This window comes from Bombina bombina, chromosome 5 (genome assembly GCF_027579735.1).
Source record: "Bombina bombina isolate aBomBom1 chromosome 5, aBomBom1.pri, whole genome shotgun sequence".
Lineage (NCBI taxonomy): Eukaryota > Metazoa > Chordata > Amphibia > Anura > Bombinatoridae > Bombina > Bombina bombina.
The window spans coordinates 185,162,283-185,187,576 of record NC_069503.1 but is presented as its reverse complement, the minus strand read 5'-3'; the positions used below and the strand labels follow the sequence as shown (position 1 = coordinate 185,187,576).

At 46.2% G+C, this 25,294-nt stretch overlaps 1 protein-coding gene across 1 annotated transcript in view; it reads right to left on the bottom strand.

The window, feature by feature from the left end:
• DPP6 (dipeptidyl peptidase like 6) overlaps positions 1 to 25,294 on the bottom strand; it is a 1,272,214-nt gene that overhangs the window by 306,926 nt on the left and 939,994 nt on the right. The window contains exon 7 of the mRNA XM_053713807.1: positions 20,217 to 20,298. Coding sequence (XP_053569782.1) covers positions 20,217 to 20,298 — 82 coding nt within the window. The remainder of the gene's footprint in view (positions 1 to 20,216; positions 20,299 to 25,294) is intronic.

The window sequence follows — 25,294 nt, the reverse complement described above, 5'->3', positions numbered from 1 at the left end:
CAGCATTCCTCACAAGCAGTGACATTGTGTGATGCACTGTCTGTGTCAGGTGATGGGAGCGAGTGCTGAATACCAGGTGGTGTCACAGCATTCCTCACAAGCAGTGACATTGTGGTGATGCACTGTCTGTGTCAGGTGATGGGAGCAAGTGCTGAATACCAGGTGGTGTCACAGGATTCCTCACAAGCAGTGACATTGTGTGATGCACTGTCTGTGTCAGGTGATGGGAGCAAGTGCTGAATACCAGGTGGTGTCACAGCATTCCTCACAAGCAGTGACATTGTGTGATGCACTGTCTGTGTCAGGTGATGGGAGCAAGTGCTGAATACCAGGTGGTGTCACAGCATCCTCACAAGCAGTGACATTGTGTGATGCACTGTCTGTGTCAGGTGATGGGAGCAAGTGCTGAATACCAGGTGGTGTCACAGCATTCCTCACAAGCAGTGACTTTGTGTGATGCACTGTCTGTGTCAGGTGATGGGAGCAAGTGCTGAATACCAGGTGGTGTCACAGCATTCCTCACAAGCAGTGACATTGTGTGATGCACTGTCTGTGTCAGGTGAGGGGAGCAAGTGCTGAATACCAGGTGGTGTCACAGCATTCCTCACAAGCAGTGACATTGTGTGATGCACCTGTCTGTGTCAGGTGGATGGGAGCGAAGTGTCTGAATACCACGGTGGTGGTCACAGGCATGTCCGCGTCACAAGCTAAGTGACAGTTGTGTGATGCACTGTCCTGTGTCAGGTGATGGGACGAAGTGCTGAATACCAGGTGGTGTTCACTAGGCATATCCTCACAAGCAGTGACATTGTAGGGATGCACTAGTCGTGTAGTCAGGTGGATGGGAGCAAGTGCTGGAATACCAGGTGGTGTAGAAGCATTCCTCACAAGCATGACATTGTGGGTAGCACTGTCTGTGTCAGTGTTGCGCGTGATGGGAGCAAGTGCTGAATACCATGGTAGGTGTCACGTAATTATCCTCACAAGCTACGTTACAGTGTGTGATGCACTGTCTGTGTCTAGGTGATGGAGCAATGTGCTGGAATACCAGGGGTGGTTGTCACAGGCATTCCTCACAAGCAGTGACATTGTGTGATGCACTGTCTGTGTCAGGTGATGGGAGCAAGTGCTGAATACCAGGTGGTGTCACAGCATTCCTCACTAGCAGTGACATTGTGTGATGCACTGTCTGTGTCAGGTGATGGGAGCAAGTGCTGAATACCAGTGGTTGTCACAGCATTCCTCACAAGCAGCTGACTTTGTGTGATGCACTGTCTGTGTCAGGTGATGGGAGCAAGTGCTGAATACCAGGTGGTGTCACAGCTTCCTCACAAGCGAGCTGACTTTGTGTATGCGCTGTCTGTGTCAGGTGATGGGCAAGTGCTGAATACCAGGTGTGTCACAGCATCACAAGCAGTGACATTGTGTGATGGCACTGTCTGTGTCAGGTGATGGAGCAAGTGCTGAATACCAGGTGGGTGTCACAGCATTCCTCACAGAGGCACTGACATTGAGTGATGCACTGTCTGTGTCAGGTGATGGGAGCAAGTGCTGAATACCAGGTGGTGTCACAGCATTCCTCACAAGCAGTGACATTGTGTGATGCATTGTCTGTGTCAGGTGATGGGAGCAAGTGCTGAATACCAGGTGGTGGTCACACGCATTCTTACAAGCAGTGACATTGTGTGATGCACTGTCTGTGTCAGGTGATGGGAGCAAGTGCTGAATACCAGGTGGTGTGTCACAGGATTCCTCACAAGCAGTGACATTGTGTGATGCCTTGTCTGTGTCAGGTGATGGGAGCAAGTGCTGAATACAGGTGGTGTCACAGCATTCCTCACAAGCAGTGACATTGTGTGATGCACTGTCTGTGTCAGGTGATGGGAGCAAGTGCTGAATACCAGGTGGTGTCACAGCATCCTCACAAGCACTGACATTGTGTGATGCACTGTCTGTGTCAGGTGATGGGAGCAAGTGCTGAATACCAGGTGGTGTCACAGCATTCCTCACAAGCAGTGACATTGTGTTGATGCACTGTCTGTGTCAGGTGATGGGAGCAAGTGCTGAATACCAGGTGGTGTCACAGCATTCCTCACAAGCATGACATTGTGTGATGCACTGTCTGTGTCAGGTGATGGGAGCAAGTGCTGAATACCAGGTGGTGTCACAGCATTCCTCACAAGCAGTGACATTGTGTGATGCACTTGTCTGTGTCAGGTGATGGGAGCAAGTGCTGAATACCAGGTGGTGTCACAGCTATTCCTCACAAGCAGTGACATTGTGTGATGCACTGTCTGTGTCAGGTGATGGGAGCAAGTGCTGAATACCAGGTGGTGTCACAGGCATTCCTCACAAGCAGTGACATTGTGTGATGCATCTGTCTGTGTCAGGTGATGGGAGCAAGTGCTGAATACCAGGTGGTGTCACAGCATTCCCTCACAAGCAGTGACTTTGTGTGATGCACTGTCTGTGTCAGGTGATGGGAGCAAGTGCTGAATACCAGGTGGTGTCACGGACGCATTCGTCACAAGCAGTGACATTGTGGTGATGCACTGTCTGTGGTCAGGTGATGGGAGCAAGTGCTGAATACCAGGTGGTGTCACAGCATTCCTCACAAGCAGTGACATTGTGTGATGCACTGTCTGTGGTCAGGTGATGGGAGCAAGGCTGAATACCGAGGTGGTGTCACAGGATTCCTCACAAGCAGTGACATTGTGTGATGCACTGTCTGTGTCAGGTGATGGGAGCAAGTGCTGAATACCAGGTGGTGTCACAGCATTCCTCACAAGCAGTGACATTGTGTGATGCACTGTCTGTGTCAGGTGATGGGAGCAAGTGCTGAATACCAGGTGGTGTCACAGCATTCCTCACAAGCAGTGACATTGTGTGATGCACTGTCTGTGTCAGGTGATGGGAGCAAGTGCTGAATACCAGGTGGTGTCACAGCATTCCTCACAAGCAGTGACATTGTGTGATGCACTGTCTGTGTCAGGTGATGGGAGCAAGTGCTGAATACCAGGTGGTGTCACAGCATTCCTCACAAGCAGCTGACATTGTGTGATGCACTGTCTGTGTCAGGTGATGGGAGCAAGTGCTGAATACCAGGTGGTGTCACAGCATTCCTCACAAGCAGTGACATTGTGTGATGCACTGTCTGTGTCAGGTGATGGGAGCAAGTGCTGAATACCAGGTGGTGTCACAGCATTCCTCACAAGCAGTGACATTGTGTGATGCACTGTCTGTGTCAGGTGATGGGAGCAAGTGCTGAATACCAGGTGGTGTCACAGCATTCCTCACAAGCAGTGACATTGTGTGATGCACTGTCTGTGTCAGGTGATGGGAGGAAGTGCTGAATACCAGGTGGTGTCACAGCATTCCTCACAAGCAGTGACATTGTGTGATGCACTGTCTGTGTCAGGTGATGGGAGCAAGTGCTGAATACCAGGTGGTGTCACAGCATTCCTCACAAGCAGTGACATTGTGTGATGCACTGTCTGTGTCAGGTGATGGGAGCAAGTGCTGAATACCAGGTGGTGTCACAGGCATTCCTCACAAGCACTGACATTGTGTGATGCACTGTCTGTGTCAGGTGATGGGAGCAAGTGCTGAATACCAGGTGGTGTCACAGCATTCCTCACAAGCAGTGACATTGTGTGATGCACTGTCTGTGTCAGGTGATGGGAGCAAGTGCTGAATACCAGGTGGTGTCACAGCATTCCTCACAAGCAGTGACATTGTGTGATGCACTGTCTGTGTCAGGTGATGGGAGCAAGTGCTGAATACCAGGTGGTGTCACAGCATTCCTCACAAGCAGTGACATTGTGTGATGCACTGTCTGTGTCAGGTGATGGGAGCAAGTGCTGAATACCAGGTGGTGTCACAGCATTCCTCACAAGCAGTGACATTGTGTGATGCACTGTCTGTGTCAGGTGATGGGAGCAAGTGCTGAATACCAGGTGGTGTCACAGCATTCCTCACAAGCAGTGACATTGTGTGATGCACTGTCTGTGTCAGGTGATGGGAGCAAGTGCTGAATACCAGGTGGTGTCACAGCATTCCTCACAAGCAGTGACATTGTGTGATGCACTGTCTGTGTCAGGTGATGGGAGCAAGTGCTGAATACCAGGTGGTGTCACAGCATTCCTCACAAGCACTGACATTGTGTGATGCACTGTCTGTGTCAGGTGATGGGAGCAAGTGCTGAATACCAGGTGGTGTCACAGCATTCCTCACAAGCAGTGACATTGTGTGATGCACTGTCTGTGTCAGGTGATGGGAGCAAGTGCTGAATACCAGGTGGTGTCACAGCATTCCTCACAAGCACTGACATTGTGTGATGCACTGTCTGTGTCAGGTGATGGGAGCAAGTGCTGAATACCAGGTGGTGTCACAGGATTCCTCACAAGCAGTGACATTGTGTGATGCACTGTCTGTGTCAGGTGATGGGAGCAAGTGCTGAATACCAGGTGGTGTCACAGCATTCCTCACAAGCAGTGACATTGTGTGATGCACTGTCTGTGTCAGGTGATGGGAGCAAGTGCTGAATACCAGGTGGTGTCACAGCATTCCTCACAAGCAGTGACATTGTGTGATGCACTGTCTGTGTCAGGTGATGGGAGCAAGTGCTGAATACCAGGTGGTGTCACAGCATTCCTCACAAGCAGTGACATTGTGTGATGCACTGTCTGTGTCAGGTGATGGGAGCAAGTGCTGAATACCAGGTGGTGTCACAGCATTCCTCACAAGCAGTGACATTGTGTGATGCACTGTCTGTGTCAGGTGATGGGAGCAAGTGCTGAATACCAGGTGGTGTCACAGCATTCCTCACAAGCAGTGACATTGTGTGATGCACTGTCTGTGTCAGGTGATGGGAGCAAGTGCTGAATACCAGGTGGTGTCACAGCATTCCTCACAAGCAGTGACATTGTGTGATGCACTGTCTGTGTCAGGTGATGGGAGCAAGTGCTGAATACCAGGTGGTGTCACAGATTCCTCACAAGCAGTGACATTGTGTGATGCACTGTCTGTGTCAGGTGATGGGAGCAAGTGCTGAATACCAGGTGATGTCACAGCATTCCTCACAAGCAGTGACATTGTGTGATGCACTGTCTGTGTCAGGTGATGGGAGCAAGTGCTGAATACCAGGTGGTGTCACAGCATTCCTCACAAGCACTGACATTGTGTGATGCAGCTGCTCTGGGTCAGGTGATGGGAGCAAGTGCTGGAATACCAGGTGGTTGTGTGTCACAGGATATCCTCACAAGCAAGTGACGATTGTGTGTGATGCACTGTGTCTGTGGTCAGGTGATTGGGAGCAAGTGCTGATATCCAAGGTGGTGTCACAGTCATATCCTCACAAGCTAATGACATTGTGTGATGCACCTTTGTCTGGTGTCATGGTGGATGGGGAGCGAGTTGCTGGGATACCTACGGTGGGGGTCACTGCACGCCTCACAAGTCAGCTGGACATTGAGTGATGCAATTGGGTTGCTGGTTCAGGGTGATGGGAGCAAGTGGCCTGATGATGCCAGGTAGGTGTCACAGCATTCTCTCACAAGCAGTGACATTGTGTGATGCACTGTCTCTGTGTCAGGGTGAGGGTGAGCTAAGTGGCTGTAATACCAGGTGGTGTCACAGGCATTCCTCACAAGCAGTGACAGTGTGGGTGTATGGCACTGTCTGTGTCAGGTGATGGGAGCAAGTGCTTGAATACCAGGGTGGTGTCACAGGCATTCCTCACAAGCAGTGACATTGTGTGATGCACTGTCTGTGTCAGGTGATGGGAGCAAGTGCTGAATACCAGGTGGTGTCCGAGAATTCCTCACAAGCAGTGACATTGTGTGATGCACTGTCTGTGTCAGGTGATGGGAGCAAGTGCTGAATACCAGGTGGTGTCACAGCATTCCTCACAAGCAGTGACATTGTGTGATGCACTGTCTGTGTCAGGTGATGGGAGCAAGTGCTGAATACCAGGTGGTGTCACAGCATTCCTCACAAGCACTGACATTGTGTGATGCACTGTCTGTGTCAGGTGATGGGAGGAAGTGCTGAATACCAGGTGGTGTCACAGCATTCCTCACAAGCAGTGACATTGTGTGATGCACTGTCTGTGTCAGGTGATGGGAGCAAGTGCTGAATACCAGGTGGTGTCACAGCATTCCTCACAAGCAGTGACATTGTGTGATGCACTGTCTGTGTCAGGTGATGGGAGCAAGTGCTGAATACCAGGTGGTGTCACAGCATTCCTCACAAGCAGTGACATTGTGTGATGCACTGTCTGTGTCAGGTGATGGGAGCAAGTGCTGAATACCAGGTGGTGTCACAGCATTCCTCACAAGCAGTGACATTGTGTGATGCACTGTCTGTGTCAGGTGATGGGAGCAAGTGCTGAATACCAGGTGGTGTCACAGCATTCCTCACAAGCAGTGACATTGTGTGATGCACTGTCTGTGTCAGGTGATGGGAGCAAGTGCTGAATACCAGGTGGTGTCACAGCATTCCTCACAAGCAGTGACATTGTGTGATGCACTGTCTGTGTCAGGTGATGGGAGCAAGTGCTGAATACCAGGTGGTGTCACAGCATTCCTCACAAGCAGTGACATTGTGTGATGCACTGTCTGTGTCAGGTGATGGGAGCAAGTGCTGAATACCAGGTGGTGTCACAGCATTCCTCACAAGCAGTGACATTGTGTGATGCACTGTCTGTGTCAGGTGATGGGAGCAAGTGCTGAATACCAGGTGGTGTCACAGCATTCCTCACAAGCAGTGACATTGTGTGATGCATTGTCTGTGTCAGGTGATGGGAGCAAGTGCTGAATACCAGGTGATGTCACAGCATTCCTTACAAGCAGTGACATTGTGTGATGCACTGTCTGTGTCAGGTGATAGGGAGCAAGTGCTGAATACCAGGTGGTGTCACAGGATTCCTCACAAGCAGTGACATTGTGTGATGCATTGTCTGTGTCAGGTGATGGGAGCAAGTGCTGAATACCAGGTGGTGTCACAGCATTCCTCACAAGCAGTGACATTGTGTGATGCACTGTCTGTGTCAGGTGATGGGAGCAAGTGCTGAATACCAGGTGGTGTCACAGCATTCCTCACAACACTGACATTGTGTGATGCACTGTCTGTGTCAGGTGATGGGAGCAAGTGCTGAATACCAGGTGGTGTCACAGCATTCCTCACAAGCAGTGACTTTGTGTGATGCACTGTCTGTGTCAGGTGATGGGAGCAAGTGCTGAATACCAGGTGGTGTCACAGCATTCCTCACAAGCACTGACATTGTGTGATGCACTGTCTGTGTCAGGTGATGGGAGCAAGTGCTGAATACCAGGTGGTGTCACAGCATTCCTCACAAGCAGTGACTTTGTGTGATGCACTGTCTGTGTCAGGTGATGGGAGCAAGTGCTGAATACCAGGTGGTGTCACAGCATTCCTCACAAGCACTGACATTGTGTGATGCACTGTCTGTGTCAGGTGATGGGAGCAAGTGCTGAATACCAGGTGGTGTCACAGCATTCCTCACAAGCAGTGACATTGTGTGATGCATTGTCTGTGTCAGGTGATAGGAGCAAGTGCTGAATACCAGGTGATGTCACAGCATTCCTTACAAGCAGTGACATTGTGTGATGCACTGTCTGTGTCAGGTGATGGGAGCAAGTGCTGAATACCAGGTGGTGTCACAGGATTCCTCACAAGCAGTGACATTGTGTGATGCATTGTCTGTGTCAGGTGATGGGAGCAAGTTTCTGAATACCAGGTGGTGTCACAGCATTCCTCACAAGCAGTGACATTGTGTGATGCACTGTCTGTGTCAGGTGATGGGAGCAAGTGCTGAATACCAGGTGGTGTCACAGATTCCTCACAAGCAGTGACATTGTGTGATGCACCTGTCTGTGTCAGTGATGGAGCAAGTGCTGAATACCAGGTGGTGTCCACAGCATTCCTCACAAGCAGTGACATTGTGTGATGCACTGTCTGTGTCAGGTGATGGGAAGCAAGTGCTGCATACCAGGTGGATGTCGACAGCATTCCTCACAAGCAGTGACATTGTGTGATGCACTGTCTGTGTCAGGTGATGGGAGCGAGTGCTGAATTACCAGGTGGTTGTCACAGGATTCCTCACAAGCAGTGACATTGTGTGATTGCACTGTCTGTGTCAGGTGATGGGAGCAAGTGCTGAATACCAGGTGAGTGTCACGAGCATTCCTCACAAGCAGTGACATTGTGTGATGCACTGTCTGTGTCAGGTGATGGGAGCAAGTGCTGAATACCAGGTGGTGTCCGAGAATTCCTCACAAGCAGTGACATTGTGTGATGCACTGTCTGTGTCAGGTGATGGGAGCAAGTGCTGAATACCAGGTGGTGTCCGAGCATTCCTCACAAGCAGTGACATTGTGTGATGCACTGTCTGTGTCAGGTGATGGGAGCAAGTGCTGAATACCAGGTGGTGTCACAGCATTCCTCACAAGCACTGACATTGTGTGATGCACTGTCTGTGTCAGGTGATGGGAGCGAGTGCTGAATACCAGGTGGTGTCACAGCATTCCTCACAAGCACTGACATTGTGTGATGCACTGTCTGTGTCAGGTGATGGGAGCAAGTGCTGAATACCAGGTGGTGTCACAGCATTCCTCACAAGCACTGACATTGTGTGATGCACTGTCTGTGTCAGGTGATGGGAGCAAGTGCTGAATACCAGGTGGTGTCACAGGATTCCTCACAAGCAGTGACTTTGTGTGATGCACTGTCTGTGTCAGGTGATGGGAGCAAGTGCTGAATACCAGGTGGTGTCACAGCATTCCTCACAAGCACTGACATTGTGTGATGCACTGTCTGTGTCAGGTGATGGGAGCAAGTGCTGAATACCAGGTGGTGTCACAGCATTCCTCACAAGCAGTGACATTGTGTGATGCATTGTCTGTGTCAGGTGATGGGAGCAAGTGCTGAATACCAGGTGGTGTCACAGGCATTCCTCACAAGCAGTGACATTGTGTGATGCACTGTCTGTGTCAGGTGATGGGAGCAAGTGCTGAATACCAGGTGGTGTCACAGCATTCCTCACAAGCAGTGACATTGTGTGATGCACTGTCTGTGTCAGGTGATGGGAGCGAAGTGCTGAATACCAGGTGGTGTCACAGCATTCCTCACAAGCAGTGACATTGTGTGATGCACTGTCTGTGTCAGGTGATGGGAGCAAGTGCTGAATACCAGGTGGTGTCACAGCATTCCTCACAAGCAGTGACATTGTGTGATGCACTGTCTGTGTCAGGTGATGGGAGGCAAGTGCTGAATACCAGGTGGTGTCACAGCATTCCTCACAAGCAGTGACATTGTGTGATGCACTGTCTTGTGTCAGGTGATGGGAGCAAGTGCTGAATACCAGGTGGGTGTCACAGCATTCCTCAGCAAGCAGTGACATTGAGGTGATGCACTGTCTGTGTCAGGTGATTGGAGCAAGTGCTGAATACCAGGTGGTGTCACAGCATTCCTACAAGCAGTGACATTGTGTGATGCACTGTCTGGTGGGGGTCAGGTGATGGGAGCAAGTGCTGAATACCAGGTGGTGTACCACAGCATTCCTCACAAGCAGTGACATTGTGTGATGCACTGTCTGTGTCAGGTGATGGGAGGAGTGCTGAATACCAGGTGGTGTCACAGCATTCCTCACAAGCAGTGACATTGTGTGATGCACTGTCTGTGTCAGGGATGGGAGCAAGTGCTGAATACCAGGTGGTGTCACAGCATTCCTCACAAGCAGTGACATTGTTGTGATGCACTGTCTGTGTCAGGTGATGGAGCAAGTGCTGAATACCAGGTGGTGTCACAGCATTCCTCACAAGCAGTGACATTGTGTGATGCACTGTCTGTGTCAGGTGATGGGAGCAAGTGCTGAATACCAGGTGGTGTTACAGCATTCCTCACAAGCAGTGACATTGTGTGATGCACTGTCTGTGTCAGGTGATGGGAGCAAGTGCTGAATACCAGGTGGTGTCACAGGATTCCTCACAAGCACTGACATTGTGTGATGCACTGTCTGTGTCAGGTGATGGGAGCAAGTGCTGAATACCAGGTGGTGTCACAGCATTCCTCACAAGCAGTGACATTGTGTGATGCACTGTCTGTGTCAGGTGATGGGAGCAAGTGCTGAATACCAGGTGGTGTCACAGCATTCCTCACAAGCAGTGACATTGTGTGATGCACTGTCTGTGTCAGGTGATGGGAGCAAGTGCTGAATACCAGGTGGTGTCACAGCATTCCTCACAAGCACTGACTTTGTGTGATGCACTGTCTGTGTCAGGTGATGGGAGCAAGTGCTGAATACCAGGTGGTGTCACAGCATTCCTCACAAGCACTGACTTTGTGTGATGCACTGTCTGTGTCAGGTGATGGGAGCAAGTGCTGAATACCAGGTGGTGTCACAGCATCACAAGCAGTGACATTGTGTGATGCACTGTCTGTGTTCAGGTGATGGGAGCAAGTGCTGAATACGCAGGTGGTGTCACAGCATTCCTCACAAGCACTGACATTGTGTGATGCACTGTCTGTGTCAGGTGATGGGAGCAAGTGCTGAATACCAGGTGGTGTCACAGCATTCCTCACAAGCAGTGACATTGTGTGATAGCATTGTCTGTGTCAGGTGATGGGAGCAAGTGCTGAATACCAGGTGGTGTCACAGCATTCCTTACAAGCAGTGACATTGTGTGATGCACTGTCTGTGTCAGGTGATGGGAGCAAGTGCTGAATACCAGGTGGTGTCACAGGATTCCTCACAAACAGTGACATTGTGTGATGTATTGTCTGTGTCAGGTGATGGGAGCAAGTGCTGAATACCAGGTGGTGTCACAGCATTCCTCACAAGCAGTGACATTGTGTGATGCACTGTCTGTGTCAGGTGATGGGAGCAAGTGCTGAATACCAGGTGGTGTCACAGGATTCCTCACAAGCAGTGACATTGTGTGATGCACTGTCTGTGTCAGGTGATGGGAGCAAGTGCTTAATACCAGGTGGTGTCACAGCATTCCTCACAAGCAGTGACATTGTGTGATGCACTGTCTGTGTCAGGTGATGGGAGCAAGTGCTGAATACCAGGTCGTGTCCGAGCATTCCTCACAAGCAGTGACATTGTGTGATGCACTGTCTGTGTCAGGTGATGGGAGCAAGTGCTGAATACCAGGTGGTGTCACAGCATTCCTCACAAGCAGTGACATTGTGTGATGCATTGTCTGTGTCAGGTGATGGGAGCAAGTGCTGAATACCAGGTGATGTCACAGCATTCCTTACAAGCAGTGACATTGTGTGATGCACTGTCTGTGTCAGGTGATGGGAGCAAGTGCTGAATACCAGGTGGTGTCACAGGATTCCTCACAAGCAGTGACATTGTGTGATGCACTGTCTGTGTCAGGTGATGGGAGCAAGTGCTGAATACCAGGTGGTGTCCGAGCATTCCTCACAAGCACTGACATTGTGTGATGCACTGTCTGTGTCAGGTGATGGGAGCAAGTGCTGAATACCAGGTGGTGTCACAGCATTCCTCACAAGCAGTGACATTGTGTGATGCACTGTCTGTGTCAGGTGATGGGAGCGAGTGCTGAATACCAGGTGGTGTCACAGCATTCCTCACAAGCAGTGACATTGTGTGATGCACTGTCTGTGTCAGGTGATGCTAGGAAGTGCTGAATACCAGGTGGTGTCACAGCATTCCTCACAAGCAGTGACATTGTGTGATGCACTGTCTGTGTCAGGTGATGGGAGCAAGTGCTGAATACCAGGTGGTGTCACAGGATTCCTCACAAGCAGTGACATTGTGTGATGCACTGTCTGTGTCAGGTGATGGGAGCAAGTGCTGAATACCAGGTGGTGTCACAGCATTCCTCACAAGCACTGACATTGTGTGATGCACTGTCTGTGTCAGGTGATGGGAGCAAGTGCTGAATACCAGGTGGTGTCACAGCATTCCTCACAAGCAGTGACATTGTGTGATGCATTGTCTGTGTCAGGTGATGGGAGCAAGTGCTGAATACCAGGTGGTGTCACAGCATTCCTCACAAGCAGTGACATTGTGTGATGCACTGTCTGTGTCAGGTGATGGGAGCGAGTGCTGAATACCAGGTGGTGTCACAGCATTCCTCACAAGCAGTGACATTGTGTGATGCACTGTCTGTGTCAGGTGATGGGAGCAAGTGCTGAATACCAGGTGGTGTCACAGCATTCCTCACAAGCACTGACATTGTGTGATGCACTGTCTGTGTCAGGTGATGGGAGCAAGTGCTGAATACCAGGTGGTGTCACAGCATTCCTCACAAGCAGTGACATTGTGTGATGCACTGTCTGTGTCAGGTGATGGGAGCGAGTGCTGAATACCAGGTGGTGTCACAGCATTCCTCACAAGCAGTGACATTGTGTGATGCACTGTCTGTGTCAGGTGATGGGAGCGAGTGCTGAATACCAGGTGGTGTCACAGCATTCCTCACAAGCAGTGACATTGTGTGATGCACTGTCTGTGTCAGGTGATAGGGAGCAAGTGCTGAATACCAGGTGGTGTCACAGCATTCCTCACAAGCAGTGACATTGTGTGATGCACTGTCTGTGTCAGGTGATGGGAGCAAGTGCTGAATACCAGGTGGTGTCACAGCATTCCTCACAAGCAGTGACATTGTGTGATGCACTGTCTGTGTCAGGTGATGGGAGCAAGTGCTGAATACCAGGTGGTGTCACAGGATTCCTCACAAGCACTGACATTGTGTGATGCACTGTCTGTGTCAGGTGATGGGAGCAAGTGCTGAATACCAGGTGGTGTCACAGCATTCCTCACAAGCAGTGACATTGTGTGATGCACTGTCTGTGTCAGGTGATGGGAGCAAGTGCTGAATACCAGGTGGTGTCACAGCATTCCTCACAAGCAGTGACATTGTGTGATGCACTGTCTGTGTCAGGTGATGTGAGCAAGTGCTGAATACCAGGTGGTGTCACAGCATTCCTCACAAGCAGTGACATTGTGTGATGCACTGTCTGTGTCAGGGTGATGGGAGCAAGTGCTGAATACCAGGTGGTGTCACAGCATTCCTCACAAGCAGTGACTTTGTGTGATGCACTGTCTGTGTCAGGTGATGGAGCAAGTGCTGAATACCAGGTGGTGTCACAGCATTCCTCACAAGCACTGACATTGTGTGATGCACTGTCTGTGTCAGGTGATGGGAGCAAGTGCTGAATACCAGGTGGTGTCACACCATTCCTCACAAGCAGTGACATTGTGTGATGCATTGTCTGTGTCAGGTGATGGGAGCAAGTGCTGAATACCAGGTGGATGTCACAGCATTCCTTACAAGCAGTGACATTGTGTGATGCACTGTCTGTGTCAGGTGATGGGAGCAAGTGCTGAATACCAGGTGGTGTCACAGGATTCCTCACAAGCAGTGACATTGTGTGATGCATTGTCTGTGTCAGGTGATGGGAGCAAGTGCTGAATACCAGGTGGTGTCACAGCATTCCTCACAAGCAGTGACATTGTGTGATGCACTGTCTGTGTCAGGTGATGGGAGCAAGTGCTGAATACCAGGTGGTGTCACAGCGTTCCTCACAAGCACTGACATTGTGTGATGCACTGTCTGTGTCAGGTGATGGGAGCAAGTGCTGAATACCAGGTGGTGTCACAGCATTCCTCACAAGCAGTGACTTTGTGTGATGCACTGTCTGTGTCAGGTGATGGGAGCAAGTGCTGAATACCAGGTGGTGTCACAGCATTCCTCACAAGCACTGACATTGTGTGATGCACTGTCTGTGTCAGGTGATGGGAGCAAGTGCTGAATACCAGGTGGTGTCACAGCATTCCTCACAAGCAGTGACATTGTGTGATGCATTGTCTGTGTCAGGTGATGGGAGCAAGTGCTGAATACCAGGTGATGTCACAGCATTCCTTACAAGCAGTGACATTGTGTGATGCACTGTCTGTGTCAGGTGATGGGAGCAAGTGCTGAATACCAGGTGCTGTCACAGGATTCCTCACAAGCAGTGACATTGTGTGATGCATTGTCTGTGTCAGGTGATGGGAGCAAGTGCTGAATACCAGGTGGTGTCACAGCATTCCTCACAAGCAGTGACTTTGTGTGATGCACTGTCTGTGTCAGGTGATGGGAGCAAGTGCTGAATACCAGGTGGTGTCACAGCATTCCTCACAAGCAGTGACATTGTGTGATGCATTGTCTGTGTCAGGTGATGGGAGCAAGTGCTGAATACCAGGTGATGTCACAGCATTCCTTACAAGCAGTGACATAGGAAATGTAAGGCAAATTGCCTGGAATGCACATAAGGGTTAAGGCCAAGACGGAGGAGGGGAGTGTTGTGTTGTGTGTGTGAAACAATGTTGCAGAAAGAGAGGAGGGGTTCCAGCTTACCTTTTTAAGCCCAGTACAGGAAGCACATGTCCTCTTTCTGCTGTTTTTCTCAAAGTTTTCCCCACCCTTCCCTCCCTTTGTTTATTATTTTGCAATCAGTAGGGGGATCCGTCCTTATGGTGGTCCCCAGGGACTAGGGCTATCCGAAGGCTTGATGAGGGCTAGCCAGCCTATTTCTGTAAGTCCAAGGACGTTAAGTTTCAGCTCCCCAGGTATTTCAATCTGGTTTACGCACCTTTTTGATCCTGGCCCTTACTGGTACGGAGTGGTGGTTTGCACCCTGGGCTGGCGGGTGGACAGTGTCCGGGGGCAGGATGTGATCGAGGTAGAGTGACGGCACTTCCGGCCAGGGATGAAGTCCCCAGACGCGCGTCTGGGGTGTTCCCTGCCCGTGTGATTACGATGCCGAGAATTCCCTGTTTTATAGTATTGAGCTACGCTCTGCTTCTTCTCCTGCGCCCTGGTACTGCCCATCTTGTTAGCATGGGTTACTACGTTTTAGCTAGTACCTGATTGCCGCCCCCCTGGTCCATGTTTATTCAGACGGTCGTTAGTTCTTGTGTTGCCACAATAAACGTGACCTGCGGGTTTTCTCTAACCATAAAAAGTTGTTGTGTCGTTATTTTGTGTGTTATTTATTTCTACGTTTAGAAACTAAGTTGAGTTTATGTTAAACCAAGAATGTATATAGTTATAAGTTATTCTTTCCACAGAGGAGGATATGGCATTTAATCCCTTATGTGTGATGCACTGTCTGTGTCAGGTGATGGGAGCAAGTGCTGAATACCAGGTGGTGTCACAGGATTCCTCACAAGCAGTGACATTGTGTGATGCATTGTCTGTGTCAGGTGATGGGAGCAAGTGCTGAATTCCAGGTGGTGTCACAGCATTCCTCACAAGCAGTGACATTGTGTGATGCACTGTCTGTGTCAGGTGATGGGAGCAAGTGCTGAATACCAGGTGGTGTCACAGCATTCCTCACAAGCAGTGACATTGTGTGATGCATTGTCTGTGTCAGGTGATGGGAGCAAGTGCTGAATACCAGGTGATGTCACAGCATTCCTTACAAGCAGTGACATTGTGTGATGCACTGTCTGTGTCAGGTGATGGGAGCAAGTGCTGAATACCAGGTGGTGTCACAGGATTCCTCACAAGCAGTGACATTGTGTGATGCACTGTCTGTGTCAGGTGATGGGAGCAAGTGCTGAATACCAGGTGGTGTCACAGGATTCCTCACAAGCACTGACATTGTGTGATGCACTGTCTGTGTCAGGTGATGGGAGCAAGTGCTGAATACCAGGTGGTGTCCGAGCATTCCTCACAAGCACTGACATTGTGTGATGCACTGTCTGTGTCAGGTGATGGGAGCAAGTGCTGAATACCAGGTGGTGTCACAGCATTCCTCACAAGCAGTGACATTGTGTGATGCACTGTCTGTGTCAGGTGATGGGAGCGAGTGCTGAATACCAGGTGGTGTCACAGCATTCCTCACAAGCAGTGACATTGTGTGATGCACTGTCTGTGTCAGGTGATGCTAGGAAGTGCTGAATACCAGGTGGTGTCACAGCATTCCTCACAAGCAGTGACATTGTGTGATGCACTGTCTGTGTCAGGTGATGGGAGCAAGTGCTGAATACCAGGTGGTGTCACAGGATTCCTCACAAGCAGTGACATTGTGTGATGCACTGTCTGTGTCAGGTGATGTGAGCAAGTGCTGAATACCAGGTGGTGTCACAGCATTCCTCACAAGCAGTGACATTGTGTGATGCACTGTCTGTGTCAGGTGATGGGAGCAAGTGCTGAATACCAGGTGGTGTCACAGCATTCCTCACAAGAAGTGACATTGTGTGATGCACTGTCTGTGTCAGGTGATGGGAGCAAGTGCTGAATACCAGGTGGTGTCACAGCATTCCTCACAAGCAGTGAAATTGTGTGATGCACTGTCTGTGTCAGGTGATGGGAGCAAGTGCTGAATACCAGGTGGTGTCACAGCATTCCTCACAAGCAGTGACATTGTGTGATGCACTGTCTGTGTCAGGTGATGGGAGCAAGTTCTGAATACTAGGTGTTGTCACAGCATTCCTTACAAGCAGTGACATTGTGTGATGCACTGTCTGTGTCAGGTGATGGGAGCAAGTGCTGAATATCAGGTGGTGTCACAGCATTCCTCACAAGCAGTGACATTGTGTGATGCACTGTCTGTGTCAGGTGATGGGAGCAAGTGCTGAATACCAGGTGGTGTCACAGCATTCCTCACAAGCAGTGACATTGTGTGATGCACTGTCTGTGTCAGGTGATGGGAGCAAGTGCTGAATACCAGGTGGTGTCACAGCTTTCCTCACAAGCACTGACTTTGTGTGATGCACTGTCTGTGTCAGGTGATGGGAGCAAGTGCTGAATACCAGGTGGTGTCACAGCATTCCTCACAAGCAGTGACATTGTGTGATGCACTGTCTGTGTCAGGTGATGGGAGCAAGTGCTGAATACCAGGTGGTGTCACAGCATTCCTCACAAGCAGTGACATTGTGTGATGCACTGTCTGTGTCAGGTGATGGGAGCAAGTGCTGAATACCAGGTGGTGTCACAGGATTCCTCACAAGCACTGACATTGTGTGATGCACTGTCTGTGTCAGGTGATGGGAGGAAGTGCTGAATACCAGGTGGTGTCACAGCATTCCTCACAAGCAGTGACATTGTGTGATGCATTGTCTGTGTCAGGTGATGGGAGCAAGTGCTGAATACCAGGTGATGTCACAGCATTCCTCACAAGCAGTGACATTGTGTGATGCACTGTCTGTGTCAGGTGATGGGAGGAAGTGCTGAATGTCAGGTGGTGTCACAGCATTCCTCACAAGCAGTGACATTGTGTGATGCACTGTCTGTGTCAGGTGATGGGAGCAAGTGCTGAATACCAGGTGGTGTCACAGCATTCCTCACAAGCAGTGACATTGTGTGATGCACTGTCTGTGTCAGGTGATGGGAGCAAGTGCTGAATACCAGGTGGTGTCACAGCATTCCTCACAAGCAGTGACATTGTGTGATGCACTGTCTGTGTCAGGTGATGGGAGCAAGTGCTGAATACCAGGTGGTGTCACAGCATTCCTCACAGGCAGTGACATTGTGTGATGCACTGTCTGTGTCAGGTGATGGGAGCAAGTGCTGAATACCAGGTGGTGTCACAGCATTCCTTACAAGCAGTGACATTGTGTGATGCACTGTCTGTGTCAGGTGATGGGAGCAAGTGCTGAATACCAGGTGGTGTCACAGCATTCCTCACAGGCAGTGACATTGTGTGATGCACTGTCTGTGTCAGGTGATGAGAGCAAGTGCTGAATACCAGGTGGTGTCACACAATGGGACCACGTGAGTTGTCCTCTCACAAATCTCATTATATTCTCTAAGCATTTAACATCTGTAAGTTTGACTGGTTTATTGTAAGTCTCTTTTACTCAAAATGTAAAATTAGTCCACCCTTTTAAAGTGACACTGTAGTGGAATAATTAATTAACTATTTAGAACATATAATGTTTCCACTACTTGTGGAACTTTATGTGTTTTACCCCTGCAGCCAGTGTGCCAATTGGCAGCATCATTTGCACAACTCTGCCAATCACCAGCTGTGTTTGGCTTGAGAGCTGCAAGCTTGTTGCTCCCAAGTGCGACTTTACCTATGGGTTTACCCTCCTTGCATTGCATAGTGTATTAAACACTCTTCAAATGGGTTCCCCACATCTGTAGCGTTACATTCATATTATTCCTAGCACCAAACAAATCACTTTTGTATATTTACTGGAGGTTCAGAGTTCTAAAGCTAACTCACTTGAGACATATCTTCTTAAAAACAGACAGCAGCAAATATTACTGAATATTTAATGATCCATATGTAAAACCATACAAAAGCCTGTAAAAGATATCCAGAAACGCGTTTCTCTGCCTTCTAATTGCCCTAAGCATCTCCTTAGGCTGTTAACCCCATCCTATTGGATGTAAGCTGTGTTTTACATTCATGCCTAAGTATGCTCTAGTAGAAAGGAACAAATACTATGAGATAGAAGTGAATTTATTAATAGAAATAAATTGGAAAGTTTTCTTTTAATTATATGCTCTGAATCATAAAAAAGTTTAAATCTTGACTTCTATGTCCCTTTAAAGGGGCTGCAAATTGAAAAAGAATAAATGTTTATGATTCAGATAGAGCACTGGTTTTAAAACGTGTCCATAGAAATCCCTAACAGGCCAGATTTTGAGGATATCTGAACTAGAGCACAGGTGAAATAATCAGCTGATTCATAAACATGGTTATTTTACCCGCTTTAACTCAAGGTATTCCTGAAAATCTGGCCTGTTATGGACGTCTGATGACAGGTTAGAAAACCAGTGAGAGAGAGAATGCAGTTTTAAACAACTTACCAATTTACTTCTCGTAGTTTCCTTTGTTCAAGCGCATACCTAGGTAGACTCAGGAGCAGCAATGCCCTGGGATCTAGCATCTGATTGGTGGCTACACATATATAAATGCCTCTTGACATTGGCTCACCAGATGTGTTCAACTAGCTCCCATTAGTGCATTCCTGTTCCTGAGCCTACCTAGATATGCTTTCAACAAAGGATCCCAACAGAAGGAAGCAAATTATATAATAGAAGTAAATTGAAAAGTTGTTTAAGATTGAATCATAAGTTTCATGTTGACGTTTACTGTCCCTTTAAGAAGACATTTCATTTAGAGTGTCTTATTTTGCATCAGTTTGTGAAGTACACAGCTTAGTCCAATTCTTAAAGTGGTAACATTCTCTAAAAGAGACAGTGCACCTAAAACAAGTGTAATATATATACATACTATAAAGTGCTGTTCATAACAACTTATACTTGCAGTGGTAAGTGAAAATAAATGGTTAAAGGGACAGTCTACTTGATTTTTTTACTTTTTAAAAAGATGGATAACGCTGTTAGTACTCATTCCCCAGCTTTGAATAACCAACACTCTTATATTAGTATACTTTAAAGATTGCCTTTTTAAGCCCTTGCAGGCCTCCCCATATCTCAGTGCTTTTTTATTAGCTTTTTTAATCTTGCATAACAGCCAGACAGTGCTAGTTCATGTGTGCCATATAGATACCATTGTGCGGCTTAGATACAGGTAATAATACAGGTGAAAAAAATTATCTATCTTTTTAAACAATAACAATTTTGAAGTAAACTGTACTTTAAGGCGTATTTGCCCTGAAAATAAACCAAGCCTACACATTTAGACCACACAAGAAGTCAGACATTATAGTACTTTGCTGTCAAAATCTATAAATAGTTTTACCTGTGTGATGCGCTTGTACCCAAGCTTCTGCAGACTACCTCCTTATTTCAGTTCTCTTGACAGACTTGCATTTTAGCCAATCAGTGCCCTCTCATAAGTAACTCGAAGGAAGTGAGCACAATATTGTCTATATGGTACAAATGAACTAGCGCTGTCTAGCTCTGAAAAACTGTCAAAATGCTGTGAGATAAGAGGTGTCGTTCTTGGGCTTAGAAATTAGCATATGAGCCCACCTAGGTTTAGCTTTCAACAAAGACTTCCAAAATAACAAAGCAAATTTGATGATTAAAGTAAATTGAAAAGTTGTTTAAAACTGCATGCCCTATCTGAATCATGAACGTTTAATTTTGACTAGACTGTCCCTTTAACTGAGGCTACTAGCAGCAGCAAAGCAATATCATGAAGCAAGTCTTACAGAATGCAAAGCTGTTGGTCATTTGCCTACAAAGGCACAAACATCTCATATCTGCAACTGAGTGTTTAATACATTTGCAGTGTATATGAGTAGATCTTACCAATTGCTGGCCTTTGGGACCCCATCCGGCGTACTGCAGTTGCGCATTCCGAACTTCTGGTGGATTTAAATTCCGATGTTCCCTAGAAATAAAAGCAGATTGTGCATGAGGCATATGCTAGCCTTTATTTTATTGTAGCTACACATTTCCCAAACAATTTTTATAACTGCCCTTTGTGTATGTTATTTAACCTTTTACCGATGTTATGGCGTTGTATTCCGTCCAAACAGCGCTGGGCTTTAGGACCATTAGGACGAAATATGTCATAACTGTTTGGCTGTCCTGAAGCCAACGGCGCTTCCTGGATGTGATCGTGGTCTGGAGGGCGTGCCTAGCATCATTGGGATGCCCCCGTGACCCAATGCCATAATTGAAATCTCGCGATCGTGTGCACGATCGCGGGATTTAAATTTGTCTACATCGGAACGTTGTTATGACCCTATCAAGAAAGGGTTAATAAATAGCATTGTGAAGTAGGAAAATTCTTTTAGTCCACTTAGTTTAGGTTAGAAATAGCACAGAGGAGTAACTCATGTGCTAGTTGTAGGTGTTTCACAATGAGAATCCTGTCAAGGTACAGCCATACAAAACAATATCAGTATCTCTTGGTTGAAGTCATTTTACAACAGTGGGAAGCACAAAGGAGCAGTTAGCAGTAGTCTATAAGGGTAACAATACGATATCAGAATGTTATCATGAAAATCCTGACTTTCTAAACTTGCTTTTCTCAATATTTGAAAACCTGTGTCTGGGAGAGGGGCTGTCTGAGTCTGGGCAGCTGGCCGAACTAACAGGAGGTTTAGCGAGCTCGGCTCATGGAACCTGCACTAAAGTTAGAGAAGGTGCTGGGAACCGAGAGCGTAAAGCCAGGTGTTATTGCGGCCGGGGTTCTGGCAAGAAGAGAATCAATTTAACTCTCTCTCTAGAGCATGTTAAAGTAAGTATTTGTAGCTACTGGTGAATTTTTACCTGTAGATTCGAAACAGTTACATTTGTTTAAGGAAACTAATGTAAATGTTTAACACAAATTCGATTTTCGTTTCATTTTAAACTAAATAAAAACCGAATATTGCAGGCAACCTATATTAGGGTAAATTAATTTCCGAAACAAAAATTTTGGCCGAAAGATTTTCTGGCCTGTACATGTCTATGAGATACAGCTAAAATCTCAGGGGACAACAAACACAAGTCTTGTTTACACTATTGGTGAGACAAACCATAGTTCTGGACTGCTGCACTAGTCGAGGTCAGTCTAGTGACAAATATAGGGGTTGCTAGGTGCACCCTGCTGACTTATCAAGGCCAACCCTGCTACATATATTTCCCATTGACTTTAGCAAAACAATGTACTTCATACTAACATGATGACAGTATTTAGCCTTATCTGAAAACTAAAGCCCAGACTGGCTCCTCCAAACTAGGCAAATGTTGAGTGGAATTTGGCCATTGAAAAACAATTGCAGTAAAAAGGATGTTGATTGATTCAGTTAAAAACAGTTAGCACTAGCTGATACGTTATTCTATAATAACGCAACTGAAATGTATTGTAATTACAAGGTGTTTACTGTGTAATTTGTTTCAGACTCTGGTAGCACACACATTTTTAAGTTCCATAGGAACCCTTATACCAGTCTGGTATGCTACAATTTTACTGGTGGTTTATGGTTCTAATTACCAAAAAGATCTTCATTTTGTGTCTACATCCTTTACAACCTTTACACCAGACCTTCCTATAGAGGGAGCAAGCACATGAAATTCAGCAACTCAGGACTAGACCATATGGACAAATGCTAATCATTAAAGGGACATACATTTAGTTAGTTGTATTTCTATTATTAAATTTGCCTCATTCTATTAGCATCCTTTATTGAAAGTAGGGTTGCCACCCAACCAGTATTTTAACGACATGGGCAGTATTTTTAAGGCTCAGGTCAAAGTTGAAAGTAAAGATTAAATATAGAAATACAAATGCTATCATGGTGAAACGTATCTTGTGTGTATTAGAATTTTATTAAAAGCCAATGAGCATTTATCAGTCCTATCAGCTTTAGTTCCTGTATAACGCTGCACTGTATAATAATTTATATAAATTCATGCTAATGAGCATGGCCGGTATTTTGTTACAGAAAAAATGGCAACCCCAATGGAAGGAGCAGCAATGCTCTACTGGGAATTAGCTGAACACATTGGTAGAGCCAATGATAAGAGAAATATATGTGCAGCCACCAATCAGCAGCTAGCTCTCAGCAGTGCATTGCTGCCCCTGAGCCTACCAATGTATTCTTTTTAACAAAGGTTACCAAAAGAACAAAGCAAATTGGATAACAAAAGTCAATTGGAAAGTAATTTAAAATGATGCTGTATCTGAATCATGAAAGAAAACATGTAGGATTAATTTCCCTTTTTAAAATTTAGGTCTGTGGTCTGACTGTGATGATGAACAATTTTCTTATTTCCCAGCAACAATGTTATTGAAGATTTTTAAAGTTTATCTTTTTTTTTTAAAAGCCCTTTATTTTTTATTTTTATTTCTAAAGTTCATTTAATATGTTATTTATTTTAACTGAACAATGAATACAAAGACGATTAAAAGACTCTCCCACTATAGGGCTTGGAGACTGGAAAATATAAGATGGTGAAGAAATAACTAAGGAGCTGATTCTAAACAATTCTCCGGGCTAGATGTGGTTTTCTACAGCGACCCGCACAGGGGCAGCCCTCACGGAATTCTTTTCAAAAAACGGTCTGCACTTGTGAGTCACACAATGTTTCCCACAGAAATAATGAGAGCTCTCTGTCAGGTAAAGGTTCTCATTGGAGGGTGATAATAAAATATTATGCCTAATACAAATCAAATTACGCTGTTTTCAGTGCGCTGCACCTTAAAATCGCTGTTATTTTAGGTTTTCCTTTCAGAGTAATTCATTTTTTGAGTATTTTGATAAAAACTCGCCACCTTTTAATTTAAGAGTAACAACAGGGAGATCTAAAGGGTAAAAATAGTTAGAGAATTATGCTGGAATTTGAGAGACAATACACGCCCATGAAATGACGATGGTCAACCCATTTTATCCATTTACTTTTAGTATTTTGTTTTGCACATCCAGTGTAATTATGATTTATGCTGTGCAACCAACACAGTTATAATAATATACTTTTTACCTCTGTGATTACCTTGTAGCTATGGCTCTGCAAACTGCCCCCTTATTTCAGTTCTTTTGACAGACTTGCATTTTTAGCCAATCAGTGCTTGTTTTTAGGAGCTTCACGTGCCTGAGCTCAATGTTATCTATGTGAAACACAAGAACTAATGCCCTCTAGTGGTGAAAAACTGTCAAAATGCTTTCAGATTAGAGGTGGCCTTCAAGGTCTAAGAAATTAGCATACATACCTCCTAGATTTAGATTTCAACTAAGAATACCAAAAGAACAAAGCAAAACTAGTAATAAAAGTAAATTGGAAAGTTGTTTAAAATTAAATGCCCTATTTAAATCATGAAGGTTTTTTTTTTACTTGACTGTCCCTTTAATATAACACATTTTTCCTGCTGACTTTTTTGTGAATGGTGTAATTATTTGTTTAGTATGATTTTAAAATGTTCATTGTGCACTTTTGTAACATATGCATCTCCTTCCCATACAAAAATGCAATATACGCTCCTCAACAAGACAACCTGTTTTCCGGGTAAAAAGTGGCTTTGTTCTTAAAAATGTCTGCATGCTTGGCTGACGAAACGCGTAGAAGCTTTATTTCCTTATGGACTTCCTTAGGCTAATGACCGGGATTCTGACTGTGCAAGGAAGGTGGTGAGGTAGAAGCTAATGTTCCAAGATCAATACTGTTTTTTTATATGCAAAATATTTGAGATTAAACCATGAAACCAAAATGAATGGCCCAATACACCTGTAAACATTGCTACTTTTGGAAAAAAAATCTCTAAAAAACTATTGCTATTAAATGTAGGAAATATGCAATATTGATCCAATATCTAAAAAGGCAATATTTTTAGAGCTAACATGAAATGATTAGTAACTGCACTCAGATTTTTTGTGATTATTTTATTTCTGCCAGTTACTCAAAGTCTTTACATTTTGTCAATTTTCCAGACTGTGAACTGTGCTATTCAGTGCCAAATCAAATATAATTCTTCAAAATCAAACATAAGTGTTGTAAAACCCTTATACAAGCTATTAGCTGCCAAATTAGTTTAAATATGCCACAAATCACAATAAGAAAGAAAAAAAAAGATTCACAAAAAATGTAAAGGATCTGTGACACATATAATTGTAATATTGAATACAAAATATAAATACATTATTTTTTAATTATTTTGAATGGTGTTTCAAAGGTTCATAAATTTACCCTCTATCTCATATTTAGGGCCGGATATTCAAAAGCTTGCAAGCATGGAGAGAAATCATACAAAATCTTTGAGATTTTTTTTAGACCTTATATTGTAATGTAGGAGTCTCTCCTTTACATAAAAACCCTGTATTGTGAGATTAATATTACAAAAAACATTCAAACATTTTTCTAGAGACTTCTCTGTACTGACAAGTCATCTTAGATCATCTCACCTGAGTGACGAGCTTTTGAATATAAGGTCCTTAGTAAAGTAATGGCAAAAAAGTGTACTAAAGCAGACATTCAGGACCAGGAATTTGGGTGGTGTTTCAGTGGTTCAGGGCAGGTCAAATTACCCAAGGCAGAGTTAGGATGGCTGTAGGAGGGGCCAGAGTGGGCTGTGGGTGTAGGTGGGCTTTTTTGGGCAGTGTTTCTGTCATTTCTAATTTCATAAATTGAAAATGAGATTTTTTTTTAAGGATTAAATTGTGGGTGACGGAACTGTAATACAGAGCTCCAAAACCAGAAGGGAGCTCTGGTTAAAGTCACAAAAGCTGAGAAATGTCTGGGCTTGATGTGTAAAAATGGTAAGTCCGCTCATCACAGGGGTTGGTTATAGCTTTGGAGCCCAAAGCAATCAGCAGCTAGTTATGTGCATTAGGCAAAGTGTGTTTTACCAGCTGCCAGTTATGTACATTAGATGCTGAGCGTTATATTATTTGGTGTCTTTATTT